Source organism: Vulpes lagopus, chromosome 5, assembly GCF_018345385.1.
Source record: "Vulpes lagopus strain Blue_001 chromosome 5, ASM1834538v1, whole genome shotgun sequence".
Lineage (NCBI taxonomy): Eukaryota > Metazoa > Chordata > Mammalia > Carnivora > Canidae > Vulpes > Vulpes lagopus.
Window position 1 is genome coordinate 2,005,150 of NC_054828.1, and position 27,469 is coordinate 2,032,618.

Consider the following 27,469-nt stretch of genomic DNA (forward strand, 5'->3'; position numbering starts at 1 on the left):
CCCTCGGCATGACCTAATCCCCGGTCTTTGTGGATGTGACAAAGTCGGGAGTCCTGACATGGGGGACGACGCTGGGTTTTGGGGGCCCAGTGTCCTCACAGGGTCCTCACAAGAGGGAGGTGGGGATCTGCAAGCAGAGAAGACTGGGCCACAAAAACAGAGGGCGAGGGGAGAGCAGATGTCCCTGGCCCGGCTGTGAGGTGGAGGAGGGTATGCAGCCCTTCCAGGGGCTGGAAAGGGGAGGAGCCTCCAGAAGAGAAGAAGGCCAAGTAGGCACCTTGATTTGGCACCAGGCCGGGGGGCTGCTCACCTTGCTCACATGGACCCTGGTCTCAGGCCTGGCTCCCAGCAGTCATAGGGCCAGCAGGGGACCCATGTCCCTGGAGCAAATGGGCAGCATCCCCACCCAAGAAGGAAGCTGACCCTCCCAGAACCCCTGCAGGGCAGGGACAGACCCCAGCACTAGGGAAAGCTCACAGTGACCCACAAGTGCAATAAAGGGAAAGAGGAGTGGTTTCAAAGAGTCTGCATCCACCCAAGGAACAGTTCCTGCCCCTTGGGCCGCGTCCCCGCTGGGACCCCGAGGGTGTGGAGCCTCGCAGACAGTCCTCTGCCCCAGCAATGCCACAGGGGCCCAGCTGCAGCCAGAAGGCGGTTCTCCATCTTCCCCACATCGGGGGTCTGGAGGTCAAGTGAACAAATCTTCAGGTGGCAGCTAGTCACCCACACCTCTGGCAAGGCTGGTGGGTGCTCACCTCTGGGGGCACCCTGCACCAGCCACACCGGGGCAATGGGAGCATGCATGTGTGCTTGTGGATGTGCGTGTGTGCATGTGCACTGTGTGTGTGTGTACTGTGTGTGCACATGAGCAGTGTCCATGTGTGCCTGTGTGTGCACTGTCGATGTGTGCATCGTGTACTCTCCAAGTGTGTCCACGTATGAGTGTTATTTGTACATGCAAATGTGTGCACTGGGTGTGCATTGCATGTTGTGTCTGTGTGCACGTGTATACCGTCGTGTGTGTGCATGTGTGTACTGTCCATATGTGCATTGTGTGCACCTGTTATGTTTGTGCATTCATGTTTGTGCCCTGTCCATGTGACAATGTGCCATGTGCTATGTACCACATGTGTTTGTGCATGTGTGAGCACTATCTGTGTGTGTGTGCATTGTCCATGTATGTGTGTGTGCTGTGTTTGGATGTGCATGTGCACGGTCCACGTGCATGTTTGTGGTATCCGTGTGCAGATGTGTGAAATGTCCATCTCTCTGTATTATGTGCCCATGTATATGTCTGTGTTCAAGCATGCATGTATGTACACCATGTATGTTGCCTGTAGCACTGCCCACGTGTATCTGTATGGTCTGTACATGCATTGCATACACTGTGTGTTGCCTTATGCACATGTGTGCACTGCCCACGTGTCTGTGTGGTCTGTGCGTGTGTGTATACTGTGCATGCATGTGCACTGTGTGTTGTCCATGTGCACTGCCCACACATCTATGTGGTCTGTGCATGTGTGTGCACTGTGTCTGTTCTGCGTGTTGAGTGTGCTGCCAGTGTGAACGTGTCTCCTGTCCTCTGGGCAGCAGGGCTGTGATCTCTGGTTGCTTGTGGTGCTCTTTGCTGTGCCCCCGCCCTGCACCCCACCCCACCCGGCACCGGCCCTGAGCAGTGCCCCCGCGCTCGGGCTCCCCTGTGTATGCCCCCCCACCCAGTCCCTGCTCCTCAGCCCGTGCCCCCAGCACCCAGAGCTCCCAGGCATCCAGGGCCGTCCCCCGCCCCGCCTCCGCTGCAGCCTACACCTGGGGAAGCTCCGTGCAGTGGGGGCTCCACGCAAAGGCCTGGGGCCGGCCCTTCCTCCTGGGGGGAGACGGGGCAGGGTCGGGAGGGTCACCTGGTGGCCGTGACCAGGGAGGCATGAGGGCATCTGGCAGACTGGGGCAGGTGGTGCTTCCCCTACGCGGCACGGCCAGGTGACGGGGAGCCAGGGGTGCGGAGGCCGCAGCAGGTGGCGGGCCCAGGGCCAGGCTCAGGAGGGATGGACAGTCCGCCTGCCAATCAGGGGCAGCTGCAGGCTGGTGGCTGATGCAGGAGGCATGGCTTTCTGGGACGCCCGCAACGAAGTCCTGCCGACAGGGCGGCTCTCCAGCAGCTCTGGAGGCCCAGCATGAGGAGTGGGCACGGCTGCTTCCTTGCGGGGCCCTGCCCTCCCAGCTCCCAGGGCTTTGCCGGCATCTCGGGGTTCGGGGCCAACCCCTGCCCTTGGGTTCAGTGCCCATCTCCCCATGGGTGTCACGCATCTCCATGCTGCCCTATTGTTGTGGGGACACCAGTCACGCTGGAGCACTGCTGCCCAACTCTACTGCAGCCTCATCTCAGCTGGGGACGTCTGCGACGCTGCTCTTTCCATAAGGTCACCCTCCGAGATCCTAAGGGTCGTGACGTGCACACACCCGTTTTGGGGGACAGAATCCAGCCCGGAACAACAGCCTCGCCCATGTGCAGAGGGACCTTCAGCTACACATCGGAGCAGACCAGCTGCGGCTCTGCAGACAAACAACGTGCATCCCCGATCCAGGGCTGTGCACACTGTGTCCCGAGCGTGGTGTTCACGGGAACCTCTGCACGCGTCCCGCCTCCAGGTCTCACCCCACAAAACGGAATTTCTCGGTGCATAAATATCTTCACATTATTAAAAATGATCCTGACCCTTCAGATTGATTTTACATCAACAAGGGGTCAAAGGCCACAGTCGGAGAGATGCTGGGCTTCGTTGACGCCTGCAGGAGCCTCCTCCGGGGAGAGACCCGCACTCTGGGTGCCAGGACCTGGGTGGGGAGGCGCGGAGTACAGCCGGGTACGTGGGGTGTGTGCGTCTCCCTCCCGCCTGTGCCCAGGGCACACACCGTCGCCTCTCTGTCCAACCCCTTCATGTTGCATCTCACTTCCTCCTTCACACAAACCATTTTAATTCAGCAGATCACACACTGGGTGGAGCCACGGCCTGTCCCCGTGTCAGTGTCACGGGGGCTGAGCCCATCACAACCACCACTGTCCAGATCCTACATGGTGAGCACGAGGTCAAAAACGGGCCAAAGCCAATCAGTGCCCATGGTGGGAGGCACTGGGACCCACCTGTCTCTGGCAACCTACGCCCCTGACATCCCCTGCTCCTTAGGTCTCCATCCCAAACCCTCCAGCACCCGGTCCCAGCCAAAGGGCGTCCATCCGGGCCCGTTCAGAGCCCGCCCCGGCTGCTGCTGGCCACGGACACCTGGCCGCTGGGACCTGTGTGGGTCAGGCGGACGGCCCAGGGCAGGCAGGCCCCATGCTGGCACGTGACGAGAGCAAGACACAGGCCAGGGAGCGGGAGGCTGGGATGAAGCAGGGGGCGCGGGGCTGATGCTGCCCCCAGCCCGTCCACGTGGCCCCTGGCCATCTGCAAATGCTTGCCGGCCCTCAGTGTCCTGCCTGGCCTCCCCCAGGGGTCCAGGGGTCCCAGCCCCTCGGGCTTCTCTGGCTACCCGGGCGGCCGCATCCTCCATCCCCTGCTGCCCCAGGACAGGCTGGATGCAAGGCAGGTCCCGCAGGCCCACAGTGTTGCAGTGCCGTGGAGAGGCGTATCCCACTTCAGCAGGCCCCCTGCTTGCTCTGGCCTCACCGCCACGAGTCCTCCCTTGGGGGGGCGGGCACATACCCATGGGCTCCCAGGGCTCCCACGATGCATGGACAGGACGCGGGGCAGGAAGCCCCGCAGGAACCGCCTGATTTCCAGGGCCCCTTGACTTCCAGGAGTCAGCGAGGGGGCCGCCGCCTCCAGGCTTCCCCCCTGGGAGAGACGGAAGTCCAGCGGCTCACCCCGGGGCTCACCGATGCCCTGTTCCTTGGCGACAGACAGACACATTCCCCGTGGACACGGGAGCGGCGACAGGTGGCGAGCCAGCCGCACCCCAGCCCGCCCGCTCTCCCAGCACCGCCGACCGGAGGTGGGGGCTCCCTCCCGGCAGCAGGGGTCTGCTCCTGGGTCCTCCCAGCAGAGCCCCGAGCCCGGGACGATGGGCTGTCCTGCACATTGCAGACACAGCGGCCACCCTGCGCACGGTGCTCCAGGATCCCTTTGTTTTTATCCCCAGTTTAACGGCGACTAATGCCCGGGCAATTATCTCGAGCTCTCCCTGTGCGCGCCGGAACGAGCCAGCCGGAGAGCCGCAGCGGGGGTGGAGGCGGGAGGCCGGGGCGCAGGGCCTAGGCCAGGCACAGGCGCGCTCAGCGTCCAAGCTTTGCCCCCAAGGGCCCGGGCCATGACCTGCGACCCCCTATTCCTCCCTGGCCGACGTTGCAAAACAAAGTAAACCCTTACCGGGGAGAAATGTCTCCCTGATGCACCAACGTTATTTTTAAAGTGCCTGGGTGTGCATTTGAGAGCAGCATCCTGCTAGTACGGGAAGCGGAGGACTGTGTGATACGGGGTGATGGGTGAAGTGGGTGGGCCGGGGAAAGCCCACTCACAGCCCTGCCCTCCGAGCCCTGGGTCCCGCGGCGTTGCAGCCACGGCGGGAAGATTTCGCCAGCAACTGATTTCCACAAAGAATTCCATCCAGGGGCACGACCCCCCTGCAAACAGACACGTTTTTGCACATGGGCATGCCGCAACCCACCCCTGGGCTCTTCCAGCAGCTGGCCAGGGAGCACGGACGGGGCGGTGACCTGCTGGACCCTGGCCCTCCCCACAGTCCCCGGGACCCTCACAGGCCCCAGCTGGAGCCCAGGGTCAGCTAGCAATGGCAGGCCTGTGCTGACGGAAACTTCTAGACTGGAGCCTCTATACCATCCGTTGAGGTGTGTCTTGTGCGCCTGCCCCCGGCTCTCCGGAGAGCTCTGTCCTCCCTCTGCGGCTGGGCCTCTGCACCTGCGGCCACTCAACAGCTGGGGGTGGGGAGGCCAGGACACAACGGAAATGGGCCGTTCCCGCTTCTCACTCCCCAGACTGAGGGAGGAGGAGGCACTGTGGCCTAGTGGGGAGAGGTCTGGGTCCAGGCGTGGGCGGGGCTGGGTCTCTCTGTGGCTGCGACCCTTATGGGTTGCCTCCTCCTCTCCACGTGCCGGGGTCTCTGCGTCCCCTCCTCTTCTTACAGGGATCCCGGTCACAGAGGGCAGGTCCACCCCACCCCAACGTGACCTCTCCTTAACTAGTTACACCTGCGAAGACCCTACTTCCAAACAGGGCCATTCTGAGGCCCAGGTGGACACGGCCCTCGAGGGGACACTATCCCGCCCGTCTTGGTGAGGCCACCAGGCAGAGAGGCTGAGTGCCTGCTGCACGTCTGCACCCCGGGCCTCCAGGCCTCAGAATCGGGCTCCAGCCACTTCCTTTGGAGGAAAGGCTGGACGTAAGGCGTGCAGCCTTAGGGCGCAGGCTGTCCACGCTGCAGATGGGGACACCAAGGCCCCTGGAGGGCACAGCCTGCCTCCGCTCGCAGCATGCTGGGGCCTGGCGGCTTCTGGGAACCAGGTCCAGAGCCTGCATCTCCCCGGACAGTCGGGAGGCGCTCAGATGGTGCTCGGCCCCCTGGACGGCCGCCCTTGGAGCCGCAGGCCTGTTTCAGGCATCCCAAGTGGGTTTCTGGGGAGCGTGAGAAGCATCGCCCCTGCTACATGGTTGCATAATAAATAGATTAGGGCATTAGGCACCAGAGTTATTAAAAGTGAAAGATCCACCAAGAGAAGGCGAGGGATTCTTGGAGGCTCCATCTCCTACAAATATGTAATGAAATTTAAATTGAATCTGGTTTAAAATCATTTACCTTTTGACATCATGTATCAGTACACTAAGCATCAGCTGAGAAAGCAAATAACCTTTCAAGCAGAATGAAAAATTACTCTGTCTCTTTTGATTTCATGTTAATTTTCAAATTTAAACTACCCCAGAGCTCTCTGCTTGGGGTCAGCCCCTAAGAGCCTGTTGATTGCACAAGGTCCCGGCTGTCCCCAGGCGCCCTCACTCCCGGCCCACTCTGCAGACTCAGGCCCGCCCTCCAGAGCTCCTCGGTGACTCCCGGGGGACTGGGGGGGGGGCAGGGCGGGGCGGACGTGTGCGGGGCCACATGTGGGGACCTGGGATGGGATTGGGATTGCCGGGAGGAAGGCGGCCCTCTCATCCTGTTAACGCCCTGTCCCTCCTCCGGGCACACATACGGCTTCCGTGCAGGTGAGAGCAGCTTTCAGGGCACCAGGCGAGAGCATCCGCCCGTCTCAGAGTGACCGTCCGCCCAGCGCCCTGGAGACATGAGGGGCGACTCCACAGCCTCCCAGTGACCTTGGGGGGGGATGGTCCCCTTCTGAGGGCGTATAAACTGGCCGCAATCACCCACCCGCCCGCCTCTGGAGGACCCTGCAGCTCGAGGAGTCCCTTGTGGCACGCGGGAGGGGCGGCAGGAGGGTCCCTGGGTCCCCGCGCGATGAGGTTGCAGGCGGGGATGGCTGGTTCTGGGCACGTCACTCCCTGTGCCACTGGCCATGGAGGCCTCATGGGGCTCCGCCTCCCTCTGCTCCCGCACCCGTTACACAGACCCATAAACCGAGGCCCCAGGGCTCCGAGCAGCTCATCTGGGTCCCGGTCACCATGCGTCCAGCCGAGCACTGGAGCAGCTTTGGGGAATCTGTAAGAGTCGGAGCCAAACGCCAGCGTCGGGTGGGTCCCGTCAACACTCAGAGGTGAGAGCTCTTTCGTTCCGACGCCGATCAGAAGCTGCAGCTGCCACCCCAGCCCTGGCCATGACGGGCGAGGGGCAAATACAGGGGAGCCCCCCTCAGCCAGGCACAGCCCTGTGGCTCGCATGGTCGTGGGCAGGAGGAGCCTGACCCCCGGGGACAGCCCCCGAGGGAGAGCGTGCACGCGAATGTCCTCGTCCCTGAGAGTCCATGCAGCTGAGCAGACAGGGGCTTGGAGGATCATCCACTGGGCTAAGGACGGGGACCCCAGGGGCCCCTTCAGACTCTCCCCGCCCCACAGGTGCAGAGACCGCAGCCCGCTGTGGGGCCCCCGGGCACGGGACTGCAGGGAGAGAGGGAGAGCCCTGAGCATCCTCAGCGCCGGCACCGTCCCATTTCACAGACCCCGAAGCTGAGACCCGCCCCTGCCCCGGGGCTCCCAGCGCGCCCCCCGGGGCCCAGGCCCCACGCCCACCCCCAGTCATCTCAGCTTCCCAGCCTCTGCAGGACAAGAAGGCCGAGCCTGGGCTGGAGGCCGGCGGGCGGCCGCAGGTCGCGGTGCTGGGCCCGAGAGGTCCTCCCCGAATCCTGCTCAGCCGCTGGCTGTGCCCGTCCAGCCCCTATGACCATGGCCGACTTCCAGAGAGGACGCGGAGCCGGGGCCCCCTTCCAGGCCTGCTGCTATTTCTTAATTAGCCAGAATAAACAAAGGGGCTTTTGAGGAGGACTGTCCCCTCTGCTGTCACATGTGAGCGTCACTGGGCTGGAAAACAGAGTGGGCTTTGCCAGGACTTCACCCCCTCCGTGCCTGCCCAGAGATGCCGGCGGGGGAAGGAAGGAGGAAGAGGAGAGGGTGGGAGGGAGGGAGGCCTGGCCCCGGGGACCCACAGAGCCCTGGCCCCAGGGATCACGCCCTCCAGCCTCCCCGCTGCCCCTGGGTGAAAGGATCCAGTGTCCAGGCTGCAGGACGGGAGGGGGTGGGGGTGCAGCCAGGGTCTGCTGCCTCCCGGCCCGGGGCTGCCTCCCACCCGGACACGATCCAAGCCCCAGTGGCCCCGAGCCAAGCCCTCAGGCAGAAGCCCCGGATGTGTGCGTGCTGGACACACCGGCCTCCAGGGTCCCGGGCGGAGTCAGGTCCGCAGGCCGTGTGCCCCCAGACGTCCGCGGAAGGGAGGAGGACGCAGGGCAGGGGGGGCACGCGTGCTGGCAGGTAGGCGGACGGGGCCAAGGAGCTCGGCTCCCACCATGTGCCTGCTGCGCGTGGAGCTCCAGGCCTGATCCAGCCCGAGCTGACACCGCCGGGCAGACGGGACAGTGGCCTGAGGAACGTCCCCAGCAGGACATCCCCGGGCTGTCACCAAGGTCTGGGGAAGCGGCGCAGCCAGACCCCAAGCCCAGCCTGGAGCAGGGTCACCGTCTTTGTTTCCCTGCCTGGGGCGGGGAGGGCAGGCGACACGCGTCTGCCCGAGTGCCCAGACCCTCTGCTGACGTCCCCCGCCCCGTTCAGGGGGGTATCCCTCGGCCTTCACCTCCAGGACCGTGAGGGTGGGGGCTTCGGGGAGGGTGGCTGGGGCTTCCTCAGGGAGATGGAAACCTCCGTGAGCGGGCAGGGGTGGCCGCACACACCGGGACCTGCCCAACGCCGATGGAGCGTGTGCTCCAAAACGGCCGAGTGTGTCCAGTGAACTCCGATAAGAACACGACCCACCCGGGTGTTTCTAAAGGCAGCAGAGCGGAGTGAGCGCCCCATGCTCAGAGAGCAGGCCCAGAGGCAGGCAGCGTGCACCCGGGGCCCCTGGGGCCCTGCCTGCCCCGCACCCCGGGGCACCCCCACCCCACCGTGCACTCGGCCTGGGGGTCTGGGGAGAGGTCCCCCCCAAGCCTGCACCCCGACCCCCAGAAAGTGAGAGTCTGCCCTCCACCAGCCAGGGGCACAGTGACAAACAGGACCCGGGGTGTCCTGCAGACTCAAGCTGGCCCTGCAGAGCCACAGTCACTGCCGCATCGCCGCGGAGATGCCCTTGGGACAGCGTCCACCCCACCCCGGGCCTGGGGGAGGTCCCCAGGCTCCCGATGCCCACGGGGGATCAGGCCCCGTTCCCACGCATTGATGTTACACCTAACCCGGGGCCCCGAGGTCCCCGTGACACCGAGGGGACCGCGGGGGGGCAGGGCTGTGCTGACATCACCAGGATGGGGATGGGGAGAAGCCGTTAATATGTAGTTAAACGTCCTTAATCTCCGCCAGCATATGCTGCGGCACCTAATTTTGATCAACTTAAATGTAAAAGTGTCTGTGTGCCTGCACTGGGGGTTCACCGCCATCTGGTTTAATTAGTCCTCGGGTAGCACCCACCAAGTTAACGGCGGAGCTTCCCGGGCCGATTGGTGCCGCGTTCCAGCCTTTGCTTCTCCTCGACCCCCTGACGGGAGAGGTCAAGGCCGAGGCGGCAGGGCGGGTACAGCGGGCGCAGGTGGGGGCCGGGCGGCTGACAGGACCGCGGCCTGGGTGGCTCCACTCAGGCCAGGATCTGTGCTCCACGCTGGAGGACAGACGCCCGCCCACAAAGCCTGGTGGAGGTCTCAGCTGGGTCAGCTGCCGAGCGCCGCTGGAAGACCCGACAGGATCATCTGCCAGAGCCCCGACGATCCATGAGGCCTCGGGATGACGCCCCCGTGGAGCCGGGCGCCTCTGCTCATCCTGCCTTCAGACCCTACTGTGCAGGGGTGGGGGTGTCCTGTAAGCAGTGACGGGGCCACCCCAGGAGCAGGACCACCAGCAGGCTGCGGAGGAGCTAGATATGGCAAGGCCCCAGCACAGGAGGCCTCGGGGGCGGCCCAGGGCTTGGCCACTGGGATGGTGAGCATGACAAGGCCAGTGCAGGGAAAGGAGGGATGGGAGGGTGGAGAGCAGGTGAGGGGCAGGTGGAGGTGGGATCTGTGGAGAAGGTAGTAGGGGAGTCAGGGGCCCAGGGCAGGGTGGAGGTCACAGTGCAGGGGAGAGGGGATGGGAGGGGAGTCAGGGTCCAGCGCAGGGTGGAGGTCACAGTGCAGGGGAGAGGGGGTGGGAGGGGAGTCAGGGCCCAGCGCAGGGTGGAGGTCACAGTGCAGGGGAGAGGGGGCGGGGACGACCAGGGGCAGGAAGCAGGTTGTGTCCCAAGCAGGCACCTGTGCAGCTGAGAGCAGCCCCGTGACCCCGTGTCAGCAGGGGCTCCGCTGTGCGCCCCCCGGGAGGCCAGGCCCCGACCCTCAGGCTCCCTTAGGTCCCACCAGGCGCTGGACGGGGCGGGCCCAGCCCGGACTCTGTGGGGACAAGGCTGTTGACCCACATGGGTCTGCGGTGGGCGGTGATCGGCCGTGGTGGCGCCGCAGAGACATCCCAGTGGACAGTGAGAGCCGCACACCCAGGGGACTTCCCCGCTCACCTCGGCAGCCAGGAAGCTCAGAGCCAAGTCCGTGCCCAGGTCAGGAGGAGCAGAGTCCCGCTGGTGACGCTCATGTGGGATGAGTCCCCGGCCTGAGGACCCACGGGGCGGGCTGGCCCAGGCCCAGGAGGCACAGGAGCCACGAGACCTAGGGCCCTCTCCTCGCTCGCGGCTACACCCGCGGAGAGGCAGCTGAAGCTACTTTTAAGGGACCAGGGATTGTGGCCGCCCCACACGTGCCCTGTCCACAGGGAGAAAGATGACCCCACGCAGGCGCCCAGAGAGCCACACTCAGAGGTCAGAGCAAAGTCATCCCTCAACTACCAAGATTAATTTATTAAGAGGTAATGGGTTTTCAGCGAATTTATTAATCAATCTGACAACGCCTGGGGATCGTAATATAAAAATAATCAGCTGGCCTTCGCGCCGACGTGAGATACCAAAAGGGGCCGCTTAATTTCCAATGCGAATTTTCCTCCCCAGACTTATTGTTAACGTTAATTGAGATGAAAATTTCACAACTTGGAACTTTGGAAGAGCAGGTGTTCACGATGTCCCGGGCCCGCGCACGGCGCTCCTCACGGTCCAGCCGGCGCAGGGCTGCCAGGAGGGGGACGCGCGCCCAGGACCCGGCCACCTCGGACCTGCAAGGAGGCTGAGGGCGGGGTCTTCCCTCCCCCCTGCCCCGGGCGTCCTCATCCACTTGGGCACCCTCCTGGGCCGGGCCCCGTCCTGTCCGTCCCGGCATCGCCAGGCAGCGAGCAGGGGCAGTACTGGTGGGATTCAGGGGTGACTTTTACTGTCACCTGGTGTCTGACAAATCTGCAGGGCAACCCGAACCCAATGAACACAGCTGTTTTAAGTCTGTAAGTAGACAGGGCAGGATGGGGGATGGGGGAAAGATGGGGCAGGATGGAGGGGACAGGACGGGGCAGGAGGGGGGTAGGATATGGGTAGGATGGGGGCAGGTTGGGGCAGGATGGGGGCAGGATGGGGAATAGGATTGGAGCAGGACAGGGGGCAGGAAGGGGGAGGACAGGGGAGGACAGGGCAGGACATGGAGCAGGACAGGGAGGGGGAGGACAGGGCAGGATGGGGGGCAGGAAGGGGCAGGACAAGGGAGGACAGGGCAGGACAGGGAGCAGGACGGGGAGAGGGAGGATGGGGCAGGATGGGGGGCAGGAAGGGGCAGGACAGGGAGCAGGTTGGGGCAGGACAGGGGCAGGATGGGGAATAGGATTAGAGCAGGACAGGGGGCAGGAAGAGGCAGGACAGAGAGCAGGACAGAGGCAGGATAAGGCAGGATGGGGGCAGGATGGGGCAGGTCGGGGCAGGATGGGGGGCAGGATGGGGGGCAGGAAGAGGCAGGACAGGGAGCAGGATGGGGGCAGGATGGGGCAGAAGGGGGCAGGGCAGGACAGGAGGGGGTAGGACTGGGCAGGACGGGGGCAGGACTGGGTTGCTGACACTAAAGACTGCTGGGGCCCCACCCTCTGCTCCCTCCAGGAAGCCCTATGCTCTGGAACATCCCACAGTGGGGGAAGAAGCACCAGGAGAGCAGCTATGTTGGAATGAACATGTGTGCACACACGCACACGCAGACACCCGGAGAGACCCACATGTGCACAGGACAGGCGCGTCCACACCCCTGGGCCCGCCCGCCAGCGCAGCCGAGCCTGCCCTCATCTCAGACGTGCATATTTTCCATTTTTCCGCACGTGTCTGAGCAGAGCAGAGGCCATGACCTCCTGGCCAGGGTGTGTCCGGGACGCTGAGAGGCAGTGGGAAGCGGGCCGTCCCGGGCACCCTGGGGACACCCTCTCACTCAGGGGACGTGGGTCCCAAGGGAGGGAGCTCTGCAAACAAGCGAAGTCCTTTCCTTACGTCCCCGAGGGCTTCTGAGCGCGGGAAGGGAGCCCATGGAGCACGGGCAGCACCGTCCAGAGCCGCGGGGTCGGAGCCTCGGGGTCTCCACTCCTCATCATCTCCTCTGCCACCAAGGCCTCGGGCTGCCAGGCGGGGAGGCGAGTGCGGTGGGCACAGTGTGGTGGGCAGAGCCAGGAGGGCTTCCCGGAGGAGGGGCCTTCCCCCAAATTTCACAGTGGCCGGTTTCTGCTCCCCACGGACACTCGGGCTCCCCAAGCAGCGCCCGTGGAGGCCACGCCTCACGCCCTCTCTAGCCTGAGGCCTCCTGTCACTAAGTGGAGCTTTGCTCTCCACTGGAGTCGCAAGGCTATCGCCCCCGGCAGTCTCGCCGGCGAACGCCACCACCGCTACACCTGTATGAGCGATGCCGCTGGCACTGGGGCTGTGGGAAGCTGGGGGGTCTGGGGCCTGCACCCCCACGCTGCTTCTGCAGGGGTGTCCAGCCCCCTCGAGTGTTCCCATCCAGGCCCCATCCAGGACAGGGCACAGCCTGCGTTTGGAGAGCCCCACATGCATCCCCTCCCAGGAATGGATGCCCCCTTTCCCCGGAAACGTGCCCTTGCTGAGGCCAGGGAAGACCCTAGAGACTCTACTGTGGCACAGAGCGGGGCGGGTCACGAACTAGTGAATACCTTCCAGAACGTTCCTCAGGGCCAGTGCTTCAGGGAACCAAGCGCCTGGTCAATGTCATCAGGCTGGGAGGACTTTCAGGAACTGCCCAGGCCTCGGGTCTCTGCAGGGCACCGGCCCTGGGTTAGGGCCACAGGGGGCTGCGGGACAGCGCAGGCCTCCCTCCCTGGGTCCTTCCAAGAGCCCAGCCATCCGGGCCGTCAGAGGGCATGACACCTGTCCTCCCGAGCAAGCAGGAGGGGCGTGTGCGTTTCTCACTGAGCCATCGTCCCCAGAACCGCTGGGGGCCCAAACGATGGGGCCTGTGCATAGGTCTCCCCTATACCCCACTTCCCTAAGGAATGAACCCCAGGTACATTACCCCACATGGCAGCAACCAGCGAGTCTGGCCTATGGTGCCAGGCACGGGATGTGGTCATGTATCATTAACCTGTGCAGGGGGCCGGCCGCCAGCTCCACCCCCGCAGGCCAAGGTCCCTACCTGTGCCCAGGTGGACGAGGTCAGAGTCCTTCACGGACGCTCACCTGCGAGGGCCGCACGGAGCCATCCTGGTCTTATAGGTGAGCAAGGCCGAGCTGGGTGCCTGGCTCTAGGTCGCTGCTACGCACCAGCCCATCCTGACGACTGAACCTCGCCAGGTAGTTCCGGGGCAAGGGGCTCAGGTCCAGGAGCCGGGCTGGCTGCATGCTCGGTCGGTGGGCAGACCGGCCGCTGGGGCCTGTGACCATCCTCGGCCGGCAGGGCCAGCTGTGCACCTGGGAGGTCAGGGGGCGCGGGGCAGGGCGCGGGAGGCACCCCAGCACAGACCCGCAGCCTCGCCCTGCACCCTCCCTGCAGCAGAGGCACATGTGGAGACACGGGGAGAGGCCACGGCCCAGCACTGGGGCCCAAGGACAACCTCGCACGCTCACTCTGTCTCGGAGCCACCAGAGTACGAACGACTTATTTCCCTCACTGTGATTTTTACCATCGTATGTCTTACAGCAAATATAGATTTCATAATTAGAGGGGAAAAGAGGAGCCAGGTGATGTCACCTGTCAGAGAGCTCTGACTGTCCCTGCCATCTTCCGCCTGGGGGCTGCGGGGAGGATCCGGGCAGCCAGGCCCCCACCAGCCCTGGACCCCAGCTCGGGGCCCCGCAGCGCCAGCCACCCTCCCCATGGGGCCCTCGCCCAGCCTGCACCCCAGTGCCGTCCTCACATGCTCCCCTGCTGCTCCCACAGGAGGTTAAGGACGGGGACCTGCTGGGACCCCACCTCCCTGTGACCTCATCACTCAGGTGCTAACAGGACAGGTGAGCTTACTGCTACGGCTTTAAGGTAGAAGGGACCGGAGCTAGCTGTAAAACACTCACCCGGAGCGCTGGGCCCTGGGCAGGGGTCTGGACTCCAAGCGACCTCGGTCCCAACCATGTCATCCTGGGACTCATAGTCTGATGGGGGAGGCAGGCACCCGGAAAAGGGGCCCCGGCAGCCGAGGAGCTCGTGCAGGAGCCCAGGAGCAAGGGGAGGTGAGCCCCAGCTGTGCTCCTGGTGATGGGACAAGGGCCCCGCTCACGCCAGGAGCAGGTGCCGGTGTCCCCTCCGCCCCCCCGCCCCCGGCAGTGGGGGAAGCCAGGTGGGCACCCAGGGCTAATCCATCTTCCCACTGCTGGGGGCCGCGCGACGGGGCTCCTAACGTGGTCTAAGAACACCGAGCCCCCTCCACCTTCCATCCATTTTCTTCAAAAATTCTGACTCAATTTTAACCTGGAAACGGTAAAGATGGCATCCGGGGGGCATCTCCCCACTTGTCAAGACCCGGTTGTCACAGAGGCACCCAGCCCCTCTCGCGGAGCCATCTGGTATGTCAGGTCTGTCTCCCGTGACCAGGCTGGGGACCAACCCACCGGAACAAGGCTCCAGGTTGGAGCCCTTGGCGACCGCCCCCTCTCCGGGCCCAGGATGGTCAGGGGACTCTGCGGACGGTCGAGGGAAGGATGGACGTGCTCCAGGGGCCCAGCGTGCTTCTCGCTCTGCTGGCAGAGCCATGGCCGGGTGCCCAGAACCCCAGAGTCAGAAGCACAGGCTCGGGGCTCCGGTCGGCTCTGATGCCACCTGCCAGGGGGCCCAGGAGTATCCCGTACCTTTCCTGAGCCCCATTTACCCCGACAACAAGAACAGAAGCATCCACCTCAGATGACGGTCACGAGGACCCCAGGGAAAACGGGCACGGGGTGCACCGGGCTTGCTGCACACGGACCCATGAGGCCAGTGGCCGAGCGGCACGGAGACGCCAGAGCGAGCCTTCCCGACCGTGGCCCACAGGGACCTGGGAGCCTGCTCGGCCAAGCCTGGTGCCAGGACTCCCAGAACCCTGACATGGTGGCCACATGTGCCCCTTCGTGCCTCAAATCCAGCCTCTGCCCCCAAAGCCCTGAGTGTAGGAACTGCCAGGAATTTGAGAAGGATGAGGGTGTCGATGGAGACCCCGGAACAGGCGAGAGCCCTGCATGCAAAGGGCACATGAGGAGTCCCCGAGGGGCAGGCTCTGGGGCAACGGGTCTCAGCCTGGGCTGCTACTGGAACCCAAGTACGTGCAGTTGACAAGGACCCCCGTGGGCTTGGGATGTGATGTCTCCTCCTGCGCTTAGTGGATCAGAAGTTGCTAAAAGCCCTGCCGCCAGGCAGGTAGCCACACCTGCTACAGCTACTCTTCCGAGTCAGGGTCCGACAAGGTGTGACCCCACCTCCACACTAGCCCCCGAGCAGCCAAACCAGCATCCACTGGCACTGACACTGGCAGTCAATCCAGAGGAGCGCTCTGTGACTCGCAGTGGGAGAGAGCAGGGCGATGGAGAAACCTTGGTCCGCAGCTCCTCCAGGGTCACGGCCCAGCGTCGGCACAAACCCACGGGGCGCGGACTCGGGAGGCCCAGAGGCATTGCCTTTCCCAAGGGCTTAAATCTCCTCTCGAGTGGAGATGCCATGCAGGAGGGAGGCACGGGCCCCGCTGCACCTCGCCAACGCTCGGGAACTGTCAGGCCTTGGGGAGGGCCACCAGGAACCCTCCCTGGACTCCCAGGTCGGCCCTGGAACCTTGCACCAGGCGTCGTCCGCCAGCAGCCCCCCCCCCCCCCCCCCCGGTGGGAATCTGACCCACGGAGGCCGTGGTTACGCGAAGTGCAGAGCTGCGTCCTGCCTGCTGTGTGGATAGAGGCCCTGGTCTCTGGGCGTCCGCAGCCCCCTCCCAGGGCCATGTCCCTGGCGCTGCGTTTTCAGGCCGCTGATGGCACCCTGGTTCTCCAGGTGACCCTCCTAGGGCCGCTGGGAGCTCCAGGCTGTGAGGGGTCCTGGCAACCCAGAGCACTCCTACGGCCAGCAGAGCCCCCCCGAAAGAAGCCAGCGAAGAAGGAAACGCAGCGAGCGCTCAGGAGCACGAGGAGACCCCGCGTGGCCAGCAAGCTTCAGCCACAGCCACGCAGCAGCCGAGGAACATAAATTAGCATCAATTAATTAACGCGAGTCCTATACACCCCGTTAATGGTATCCCGCTCTATCTGGGGACGTGCTATCAGCTAACAGATACTACAGCAGAAAAATCATTCAAAAATAGAGCCAAAGTGCTTTTTTGAAAGAGAGGCCACTCGCGTCGAGTCCGCCAGCATTTCAGACAGCTTCCGAGGCCTTAGCGTTCTCACTGGGGAAAAAAAAAATCATCCTATGAAAGCGCTTCCCAGAACCGCTCAGCCCCCCACCAGTGGAACCCCAAAGCTTCAAGGTCTGGGAGTGCTTCACACCAACTGTCCTCGACATTTAATGAAACCAATCAAATCAGATGCTGAGAAATCAGATGCTGAGAAGGCAGCGAGTGCATTTCTCCGGCCTCCTCTCCCGGCTGGCTGTGGACGGGAGACCGTGGACCCCGGCACACGGGGGGCCAAGCCACAAAGGCCCCTCCATCGCCGCGACCTCCAGCGGGCTTTCAGGCCGGCACGCGATCTCAGAGACATTAGCCGGCACAGCGGCTCCCGAGCCCTCATGCAAACCCTCAGAGGAGAGGGAATGAGAGGTCAGCCCTCCCCGCCACCAGAGCCCCCGTGCTGGCGGGGACTAGGTGGGCTCGGTGGGGGCAGGGTGTCCCTAAGGGTTCAGAGGCCTGGCTACCTGCCCCCCATCCCTGCAGCCACGCTCAGAAACCCCCGCTGCAGCCATCGGCTCCTGAGGTGCTGAGCTCGGGCCCTGCGCACTCGGGGGGTGGTGGACGTGCCCTCACCTGCTTCTGGGGGGGCCGGCGGAGCTGCTTCCAAGGCTGAGCGCACAGGCCTGGGGCCCAGGGCAGGAGCCGAGAGAAGGCAGGCCTCGGTCTCCCTCCTGCTCGGGCCTGGAGCTCCAGGGCAAGGAAAGGAGGCCCCCCCCCAGGCTCCCCTGCTCTGTCCGGGGTCCCGCTGCCCTGCCCATGGCCCGGAGACAGCACCCCCCATGGGCAGTCGGGTCTGCTGGCCACTGGGTGGGTGTGACAGGGCCGTGAGGCCTCCCAGGTCAGCAGCCAGCATTTACCCACACTCCCAGTGTGAGAACAGCATCGGCTTTGCTCCAGCAGAGCCCCTGTGCCTGCACAGCTGACCCCGAGAGGGCCTGCCCCACAACCTTCCTGCTGCCTCCTGCACCCCAGAATGATCCACTCAGAGGCCAACACAGGAGGTCAGCAGAGCCCAGTCCTCCCCTCTCCCCGGGGACCTCAGGCACCCCCTCCCACCTGGACCCCCAAGCCTGGACCCCAGGGCATTCAGGAGGCAAGCAGAGGCACCAGAGCCCTCCTCATTCTAGCAGCATCTCCAGAGCACATCCCACTGCAGGAGCCGGTATCAGGGGTGGTGGACTAAGCACGAGCGTAGAAAGTGCACTCTGGACCGGACCACAGGGTGAAGGGGCCTGCTCACAGTGGGGCAGGAGCCAGGCTGAGCACACAGGGCCAAGCCTGGTCCACAGCACTGTACCCGCCGGGAGGGCGAGCCGGGTCCTGGGGGGCAGGGAGGGGGCTCAGCAGGAGGAGGGCGAGCAGTCCAGGCAGGGAGCTGCAGACTCACAAGCCGCTGGTGTGAGGGAGCGGCAGCCAGGCTAGCGGTGGCCGGGACACCCGGCCGGTGGGCGCAAGGCTGGGGTGCGGCCCAGGGGGGCTGGCGGGGGTGGTGGGGACCAAGTGCCTGGGAGGGCCTGCCGGGCTGGGCTGGAGTCGGGGAGCCCTAGGCGGAGGCCAGAGGGTCAGAGAGACAGGGCCCTCTAGGGCAGGAGCCTCTGGCCGCCAGTGGGGACAGGATGGGGAGTCAGGCCTTCCAGGCTGTGCCTCTCCCAGGACCCCAAGCATGTGCCCCCATTTCTCCTCCTCATTTGCTCCTCTCAGGGCGAAGAGACACCCGCCCAGCACCAGCCACCCGTTGGCAGTACCGCAGGGCCCAGCTGCACCCCCAGGCTCCCCCGGCCCTCGCAGGAAGGTGGGAAGCCCCGACGTGGCTGCGGTGGGGTGCGCTCTGTGATACAGAGGGGTGTCGCAAGGCAGGGACCAGAGGAAGGTGGAAGCCAGCCCCCCAGCGTTACTACGCGCTACATCCCCGATGACTCACTTCTCAATTAGCCACCTCGTTATGGGAAGAGCCTGTCATGCCTGCTACGTGTCAAGGAATGTTTTGACAAGGTTTACTCTCCAAGTCAGCCAGGGCGGAAATGGGCACAGCGCTGGTGCCGCGGGCTCCGCTAGGCGTGGGGGGCCCTTGATGTGCAGGGAGCGCTCTCTGCAGCAGGGGACCCAGGGGACCCACCCCTTGTTTGAAAGCACACCAGGGCTGTTTGTCCAGCGGTGTTCCTACTTCATTATGTGAACTACAAGTGAAATCCCACTGGTCCTTCAACCCACGGAGCTGAGGCAGAAAGCAAACAACAGTCCCTGGGATGCGGGGGCCGGGGGGGCCCCGGGGGCTGCTCTGCAATCTGTGGCCTCCACGTGGGACTCTGCAGCGGACAAGGAACCCCTGCAGGCCCAGGGTCTCAGCTCCGCTCTTCTTGCTATAAAATCTCAGCACCGTCAGCTTGGGGAGGGAAACAGAGACCCCGAAAGGGAAGCTGCAGGATGTGTCTGCGTTGCTTGTAGACACGTACGCACACACACATACATGTGCATAGAAACACAGACACGGCACGGAGGGATGGGGCGGGGGAGAGGCCTCCCGTCACGCCATCTCCCTCTCCTCGTCAGCAAAGGATGCTGATGGGCCACACCTGTGGATGCCATCTCCATGACTGGGAAAATCTTCAGGAAGAGTCAACCTTAACCATTCCCTGTCTTACCAAATCGGGGGTCTCCCAGGATGGCCGATGGGGCAGGGCGCCAGCCACAGGTTCAGCTCAGCACACGTCTGAGGGTGACAGTGACACGTGATGTGCACGCTGGGTCTGGGGGCTGCAGGGAGGCCCATGCAGGGGTGTGCACGTGTGTTTGCAGGAATGCTGTCTGACGCACCAGAACGTGCATCTTTGCGGGGCAGCACTCACAGAGACAGCAGCACCCCCATGCATGTGAGCTAAGCGACTTCTCTGTGCCCACCCGTAGACAGTGCGAGGACTAGGGAGGGACGGTTTATTTTCACCCTGAAAAGCAGGGAGGAAGAATGTCAGGAAGACGGCACTGGAAACGCTGACGACCTGAGTCACACCAGGCATCCTGGTGGGCGGTGGGTCTGAATGCTTTGCCAGCGTGAGCCCGCTGGCCCCGGGTGCCACACCCCCAGCAGAGGGCTCACGGGCCCAGGCAAGGCCCAGAGACCAGTCAACAGAAGGGGCACGCTGGAGCCCCGCCAGCCTCCCCCACCAGGACTGAATTGAAGGCATTTCTAGGCAGCCAAAGGTCCTGCCAGCAGCAGAACTTTCTGGAGGGAAAGGCACGTATGAGATGTGTTCCACTGAGCTAGAGACAGAAATCTGTGAATCCTGTCCAAGGACTGCACCGCCCCCTCAAAAGTGGGATAATTGGGTAGGTGGGTCGACGACGAGAAGGGCAGAGGGGCTCCCTGCCGCGGCAGGATCAGGAAAGTCTACAGCCTCCAAAGGGCGCTCTCACCATCAGAGACACAGCTATGTGTAGAGAAGAACCGCGCTGGTTCCAGCTCTGGGGAGGAGAAAAACATGCGGAGACCCCTCCTCCCGCAGCCCTCAGCCTTTCCAGAGGTCTGGGTCCAGCTGGGAAGGGCCAGCTGAGCAGAGGGGAGAAGCCAGGCGGGTCCACCTGCTAGGGGGGTGCCTGTGGCTGAGCACCGTCCACCCCCCAACCCCACTGGCCCCTCGGCCACAGAAACAGTCATTTGCTTGTCACCCCCGCGAGCTGGGCCCCAGGGCCAGAGTCTTCCTCTACACACCAGGGAACACCAGCATGGACAGTGGGCTGGGGAGCTAGAGCAGGAGCCCCGGCCTGTAGGGGAGGGCCAGGGATGCTGTGTTCACAGTGCTGAGGGGAGAAACCCCAAACCACAGGGACATGGGAAGGGACAGGTGCTCAGGAGCATAGGGCGGTGGGTGGTGGAGGCCCCAGGGCAGGAGCCAGGTACTGGAGGGGACGGTCACAGGGACACTTCTGGCATCGTGCATCCTACTCAGGGATGCTTTATAAAGTACTGAACATTTTGTCAGGGTTCCACAGAGTCTCACTCTGTGTCCCTCGTTTTCAGTCCTTCTGATCAGTTTTAACACTTTAGAAACAGGGATTCTCAGAGTTTCAGCAGGCCCGGCTTCAGACAGCTCTCCAGCCCCGCCCCTAGCCGGCAGGCCACGCCCCCAGACTTAGGCCACGCCCCAGGCCTGCAACCCCGCCCCACCCTTCGGCCACGCCCCTTGCCACTTGACCACGCCCCCGCCCTTTGGCCACACCCCTAGGCACTCGACCACGCCCCCAGCCGTTCTGCTAGGCCTTCAGCCCTTTGGTCCTGCCCCCAGCCCTTATGCCCCCAGGTCCCCAGCCAGGCCCCCAGACCCCCAGGCTCCCAGCCCCCACCCCAGTCACAGCGCACAGTTGAGGCAGTTTGCTGGGGAATCAGGCCGCCAGTCCCCTAGTGGCCTGAAGTTGTGCCCAGAGCTCAGAGCCTAAATATAGGAGGACATGAGCTTGCTGTGACAGCCAGCACCCAGATGAACATGCCCTGTGCTGGAGGGGGGAAGAGGCAGTGTGTTCCAGGGAGGCTTCCTGGAGGAAGAGGCTCTCTAACACTGGGGGACAGCCCCAGGCCCAGTCCAGGTCCTGGCTCCCCTCTGCGTTGGGCAGCAGTGCAGGGTGCTACTGTTCGAGGGGACCTGGCAGCAAGCGGAACATTGCGGTGACACAGACCGGGCTGTGCAGGTGACAACGTGCATGCACACCAGCTTCCTAAGAGGGGAGCCCCATGGTGGAGGCCTCGGCGCTGGGCTCGGCCAGGACAGAGCGATGGACAGTCCCACCCTGACAGCAAGGTCGGCTCCAGGAGGCCTGAGGGACCTGAGCAGGGGGGCTAGTGCTGCGTGATGGGGGGGGCGAGGGGGAGCACAGGCGGGGGTCTCAGGCGGCCAGCCTGGAGGCAGAGGCAGCAGTGCGGACAATGCAGGTGTGTCCAGGCAGGGGCACGATGCAGGGACCCCGCTGCAGACCAGGCAGGGACACAGAAGGCTGTGGGATGCAAGGGGACTTGGGGCAGACCCTGGGCTGTAGCCCGCCCCCACCCCCCACCCTCCGCAGGCCACGAGCCCCCCCACGGCCCCCGGGGTGCAAGCCCCCGTCTGCCTCTCCAGCCCAGGGCCCCTAATTCCTAGTTACATGAATCAGCTGGAGACACAGAGGCCTGGGGCCGCCACCCGCCTCCTTCAACAGATGTGCAAGGTCGGCCAGGTGCCCTGGCAGGCGCCCCGGGGCCAGGCCCTCCACAGCAGGAGACTGGAGGGGACAGGAGGGGAGGTGGCAGTTCTGGGGGACGAGAGCTCTCTCCCAGGGTCCCGCCGGGCCCAGGCCGCCGCTGGAGTGGAGCTGGGCCGCCCTCCCAGAGCCGCGGGAGTCCCGTGCGCCCAGTACAGACAGCAGGGCTTGCACACTCGGTCCTGGCAGCCATTTTAATAAGTGCTCGTGACAAAGCCTCCAGAGCCCTCCACCACATCCGCCACGGTGCAGAGGACAGTCGCCCCGATCTGCTGCCAGCTGCTCGGGTTTCTGGAAAGCCCAGACATCCAGATAGCTTGTGCTGCCCGCCCGGAGTTGCAGTCCGTGCTGCCGGGCAGGGTCTGGAAAGCTGTGGACCAGAGTATGTAAGCTGCAGCCTCCGGGAGCTGGGGACACTCCGTGGGGCTCTCAGGGACGGGGAGTGGGGGCTCAGGCACCGAGGGAGGCCCTGCAGAAGCCAGGGCACTCTGGGGTAGCCCTGGGAGCCCCAAACTCCGGCTCTGAGGGTCCACAAATGGCAAGCAAAGCACCATTTAAAAAGGGACACCACTGTGTTCTGTGAGCCGCGTGGGCCGGCGTGGGCCGGCGTGGGCCCTAGAGCACAGCCTGTGACAGTCCCCCCAGACAGATGACAACGAGCAGGGCCACCGGCCCTCGTCCTTTCTGCAGCTCTCACTTCAGTCTCCAATCCCCGCAAAGCAGGAGACCCCGGTCCGGGTCCTCCTCGTCGATCTCCTCCCCATCTCTCGGCCGTCACCCACGGCACTCTGGGTGACAGGTGGCATTCTGTAGAGGTCATTAACTCCAGAGCACCACATTCTAATGCAGAAACGAGCCCTTCTAAATCGGCGCAGCTGCGAAGCTATATAAAGAAATGGGGATTTTAATGTTTTGCTTTTCTTCTCTTTTCTACTGCCACATTATCATAACATTTCCCTATAATTACGCCCATAAAAGTCACCTGAAAATACTTCATGCCACAAAAGTTGATCTACACATGTCATTCCGTGGATGTCGAGTGGTGAGTCTCGAGCAGGAACTTCGAGGGTCGGATGCAGCCCGGAGGCCCGGTGCCAAGCAGACCCAGCAAGTCGACGGTGGGACGAAGGCCCCCTTTATGGGATCGGCTGTCCTCTGTCCTCAGTGACAAGAGGGATGCTGGAGACAGTCCTGGAAAGGTGTGGGGCTCCTGTCCCCAACATCGTTCCCCAGAACCCTTCTCCCCCGGGGGGTCTGTGCCTGGGTGGACGCTTCCATGGGCAAAACCCCCTTCCCTCACTGATGCTTGGGCATCCAGCTCAGCTAACAGAAATCCCACAAAACAGAGGCGACTTCTCTCTATGAAGTTGAAAGAAACCAACACCACATCCTCTCCAGCCAGAAATTCAACAGACAAAAACACACAGGAGAAAAGGGGGGAAAAAAGAAAAAAAAAGAACCCGAGATGAGAGATAAACCTATGAGTGGCATCACTTCATTAAGCCCAGTATTTTCAAATTTAGCTCTCCAAGAACTCCAGATATAAAATCCGAACAGCAGGAAAGTAGCATAGTCTAATCTCTCCTAACTATGCAATAAATTATATTTATAAAGAAAATGCAACATCCGAGAGCCCATGCTCGGTTAGTATTCTAATGGATTAAAAACAATTCAGAAGTTGTAGCTTCTCATCATTGCAGCCGAAGAGGTGAGATTTGACTCAGAGCTACAAGGCAATTTTGATGGGATTAATTGGAGAAGAAGTGCATGTCGGAAATATTTACGTGTCAGCAATGTCGGTCCGACAAGCCCCTCCCAGTGGGGACAGCACAGCGCCCTCCACCTTTTCGCCAAATACTGCGCACGAGTGTCAAAGTCAAGGCGTGGTGTCCCACGACACTCCACTAGCTCATCCACCGTGTTCTCCATCCCCCGGTGGCGGGGGAGCCCCGCTGCCGTAGCCAGAGAGCAAAGACGACCACGTCGCCCACGACGAGCACCCCGACACGGTCACACCGGCCTGGTGGCCCCGGGGCCGGCCCGACCCCTCCCGAGAACCACGTCCCTCTGGGCCAAGGCCTCTGCTGCAGATCCGCCGAGGGGCCGACAGCAGCTCTCTCTAAGCCGCAGGGAAAGAGGCTTCCCCAGACAAGATGAAGGAGTTCCAACTTCCTCCTCCAGGCTCATCATCCGCCAAACCGACGAGTCACGAAGCGCCTGCCCTGCTGTCCACGTCCCCAGACCACCGACCGCGCGCCTCAGAGAAAGCCACGGAGGACCCCTGTCCTCTTTCCGCTTTTCCTGGCAATTCTTCCCCGATGGGAGAAAAATGACAAGACTGTGTCACTATAGCAACTAACCTAATTGGTGGACTGCAGGTTTTTCTCCAGCCAGAGGATGGAGCCCATCTCCTTAAATATGAATCTCTGCCGCCTGGGCCCCCAACAGAAGAACATCCCCTAACTGAAAACCAGGCCAGGAAACCATCCAGTTTTCCTTTCGCCGCGCACCAGAAAGTGAACACCTTATGTGCTGCAGAGAAATGCTCAGATTTAATAGGGAGGATAATTGAATCCTGTATGATACTTATCAGTTTCCCTAATTAATATGATACAAATATATCTGCTCCATAACACAAAAAACATTTTGGGTAATAAAAATCCTGACTGATAACAAAAACAATTTACAAACAAGGATGCTAACTATTCTTATTCATCCCAGATATATTGGAAAGGGGAACGGAAATCATAAGAACTGTTTCATTTGCATTTTACTTGCTTTATCAATTCAAAAAAAAAAAAAGAAATGTGTTTTTTTTTTCCTCCGGGACTGCTGTTCCACCCTATAAATTATTATTATGTCTATTTCGTATTTTAGTAAAATGTTTTAATTTCTCCAAGTGCATTTCCGGTGAAATGGGGTGTGTCTGAAAACGTCTTATCTTATTGTCAATTATTCCATTACATGGAAATGGCAACCACCATGAAAATGTGGTTAACCCAAGCTTTCGTTATTAATGATTTCTGCTCTTCCGAATAAGACATTTTACCAAATGTCCTTGTCCTGGTGGAAGAGCTGTTTCCAGAACACCGGGGAGGGTGCTAAGGGCGGGCTGGGTGTGCGAGTGGGGATCTCAGGTTCCACGGTGCGTCTGGGCAGCTAGCAGCCGCGTGGCCGGCGGCTCTCCGACCCGGGCCTGGGGCAAGCAGCCATCCTGGGAGTGTGGGGATGGGGGGCAGGTGGTGGGGAGAGCCGAGCCGGAGCAGGTGCTGCCGGAGCTGACCGGGAGGGAGCTGGGGGCAGGGGGCGGCAGTGGGGGTGAGGAGCTTGAAGCCACTGCCAAGGTGTCCTGTACTTAACCATTAGCGGTTGCTCTTTTTCTCACCTGAAAAGCGGCTCCCACGGCCCAGCTGCTGTCCTGGGTTGTCACCTGGGCCCCCAGGACCCTGTCCCGCTGTGGGCCAGCGCTGGCCAGGGACAGCAGCCCCGCGGGGGACGGGGGCTCAGGGAGCCGCAGTCCCCTTCCCAGGCCGTACTGGGAGCCCCTCTTGCTGGGAGAGCATTCAGGAGGCGGCCTGGGGAGTTCTCAGCCAGCAGCCCCGTGCACAGCGGCCAGGACACCGCGCAGCCCGCCGAGGGCCGGGGTGGCCGCGGGGAGCCGGGAGACCTGCCGGCCCAGGCCCCTCCAGCCGCCCCGGGGTCGGGGGTCCGCGGCTGGGCAGCTGGGGGCGCGACCCCGCCGGCGGCCGTCAGCCCTGGGCCCCCGCCCCGCCCCGGCCGCCCGCCCGCCCCGCCCGCCCCGCGGGGGCGCAGCCCCGCCGGCCGCTGCAGCCGCCGCACAGGGCCCCGCCGCCCCGCCGCCCCGCCGCCCCGCCGCACAGGGCCCCGCCGTCCCAGGACCGGCCCCCGCGCCTGCCGGGTCCGCACGGGCGCCGCTCGGCTCCGGGGGCGGCCGCGGGGGTCCGGGGCAGCGGGAGCCGGCTCGGCGCTGGCGCGGCAGCCAGGCTCGGCGCTGGCCTCTTTTTTTTTTTTTTTTTAAGAATCCATATTTTTCCATCACCTCCCGCGCCCATGGCAGCTCTCCATGACAGGTGTTCCCCGCGCCCGTCCGCTCCTCCCGCAGGATGGGCAGCGGCCCGAGCCCGCGCCGGGACCCCAGCGCCGCGCACCCGGCCCGCTCCCCGCCGCCTGCCCGGGGCGCTGACCCCCGCCCCGGCCCCCGCCCCCGCCCCCGCCCCGGCCCCCCGCGCCTCGTCCCGTCCCCGGACCCGACTCCAGAAATGCCGCGGCGGCGGCCCCCTCCCCGCCCCCGCCCCCGCCCCCGCCCCCGCCCCTCGCTCGAAGGCTCAGTCCGCTTCCCGGGCGCAGCGGCCCCGGCGCGCGCCCCAGCCCGGCCCCGCCGCCGCCGCCGCCACCGCCACCGCCGCGGGCGCCCCGCTCGGGCTCGGCCCCGGCCCCCCGCAGCCCCCGCCGCGGACCCCGCCGCCTCCCGGAGCGCGCGGCTGGGCTCGGCGGGGCTCGGCGGGGCTCGGCGGGGCTCGGCGGGGCTCGGCTGGGCCCCGCGGGCCGGGCCGGGCCGGGCGCGGCGGCGGCGGCGGCGGCGGCGGCGGGGCGGGCAGCCGCGGGCGGCTCCGGGCAGCTCCGGGCAGCTCCGGGCGCCGCGCGCCTCCCCGGGCCTGGCGCTCGGGCCCTGCCCCGGGGCCGCGCGGGAGGCTCGCTCCCAAGTGCAAGTGCCGGCGGCGGGAGCCCGGGAGCCCGTCCCTCCGGCCCAGCGGGAAGCGCCGGCAACTCCGCGCCGACTCGGGGGCCGCGGGGCCGGGGCGGGCCGGGCCGGGGGCGCGCGGTACTCACTGCAGTAGGCGACGAGCAGGCCGGCCAGGATCATGAACGCCCAAAAAGTTGAGGACATGCTGGGCAGGGCGGTCGCATCTTGCCGGCTGCCGGCCCTGGGCGATGGCGCCATTGAAGCCGCGGCGCCCGCGCGGGGGGCAGCAGCGCGTCTCAGCAGCCGGCCCTGCCCGCGCCCCCGCGCCGGCCTCCACGTGCGGGCCCCGCGCGCGCCATCCTCCGCCGCCGCCGCCGCCGCCGCCGCCGCGCCCGGGCTCCGGCCCACTGCGCCCCGCGCCGGCCCGCCCCGCGCCCGCGCCCGCGCCCGCGCCCGCGCCCGCGCTCGGGAACGCCGGCCCCGCGGCTCTGGGCGTCGCTGTGCGCCCGGCTCGGCGCGCCCGGTGCGCGCACCCGAGCACGCGGGGCCCCGGCGCGGTCCCGGGACTGGCGGGGGAGGCGGGGAGGCGGGCGGAGGGGCCGCGGAGCCCGGGCGCGCCTCTGGATGGCGACAGAGACGGCCCGGCTCGCCCCCGCCCCGCCCCGCCCCGCCCCGCCCCGCCGCGCCCCGCCCGCCGCGGGCCCCGCCGGGGACAGGCCCGGCCGCCAGAAGTTTGCGGACTTGGGCCGCGCGCCCGGGCCCTTCCCGCCCGCGGCCCTCCTGCTCCGGGTGCGCGCGGGGCCCCGACCCGCAGGCAGTCGGCGGAGGTCGGCGGGCCAGGCGGGGCCCTCCTGCGCCTTCCCCCGTGCGGCCTCCGCCTGCGCACCGCCTGGGCCTTGGGAAGGGGTCCCCGGCCTGTGTCCCCAACCCCCGCCCCCGCCCCCGCCAGGGGCGGCCCTGCCGAGGCGGCGAGCCGGGTGCTCGGGGGCGCGTGCGGAACCAGCAGCCGCAGAGCCCACCAGGCCCCACACTCGCCAGCGGACTGGAGCCAGGACCCCGTGGGGGCAGATTCCCCAGCCCCACTCCACCCTCTGGCGTCCCCTCAGCAAGACAAGCTCCCAAGGCCAGATGCTCACCAGATGGCCCTGCCACCCAGGGA

General features: G+C 64.5%; 1 protein-coding gene across 1 annotated transcript in view; it reads right to left on the reverse strand.

The window, feature by feature from the left end:
- TAFA5 (TAFA chemokine like family member 5) overlaps positions 1–26,715 on the reverse strand; it is a 151,132-nt gene extending 124,417 nt beyond the window's left edge. Inside the window, exon 1 of the mRNA XM_041756827.1 lies at positions 26,457–26,715. Coding sequence (XP_041612761.1) covers positions 26,457–26,568 — 112 coding nt within the window. The 5' untranslated portion in view covers positions 26,569–26,715. The remainder of the gene's footprint in view (positions 1–26,456) is intronic.
- Positions 26,716–27,469: the final 754 nt, after the last annotated feature.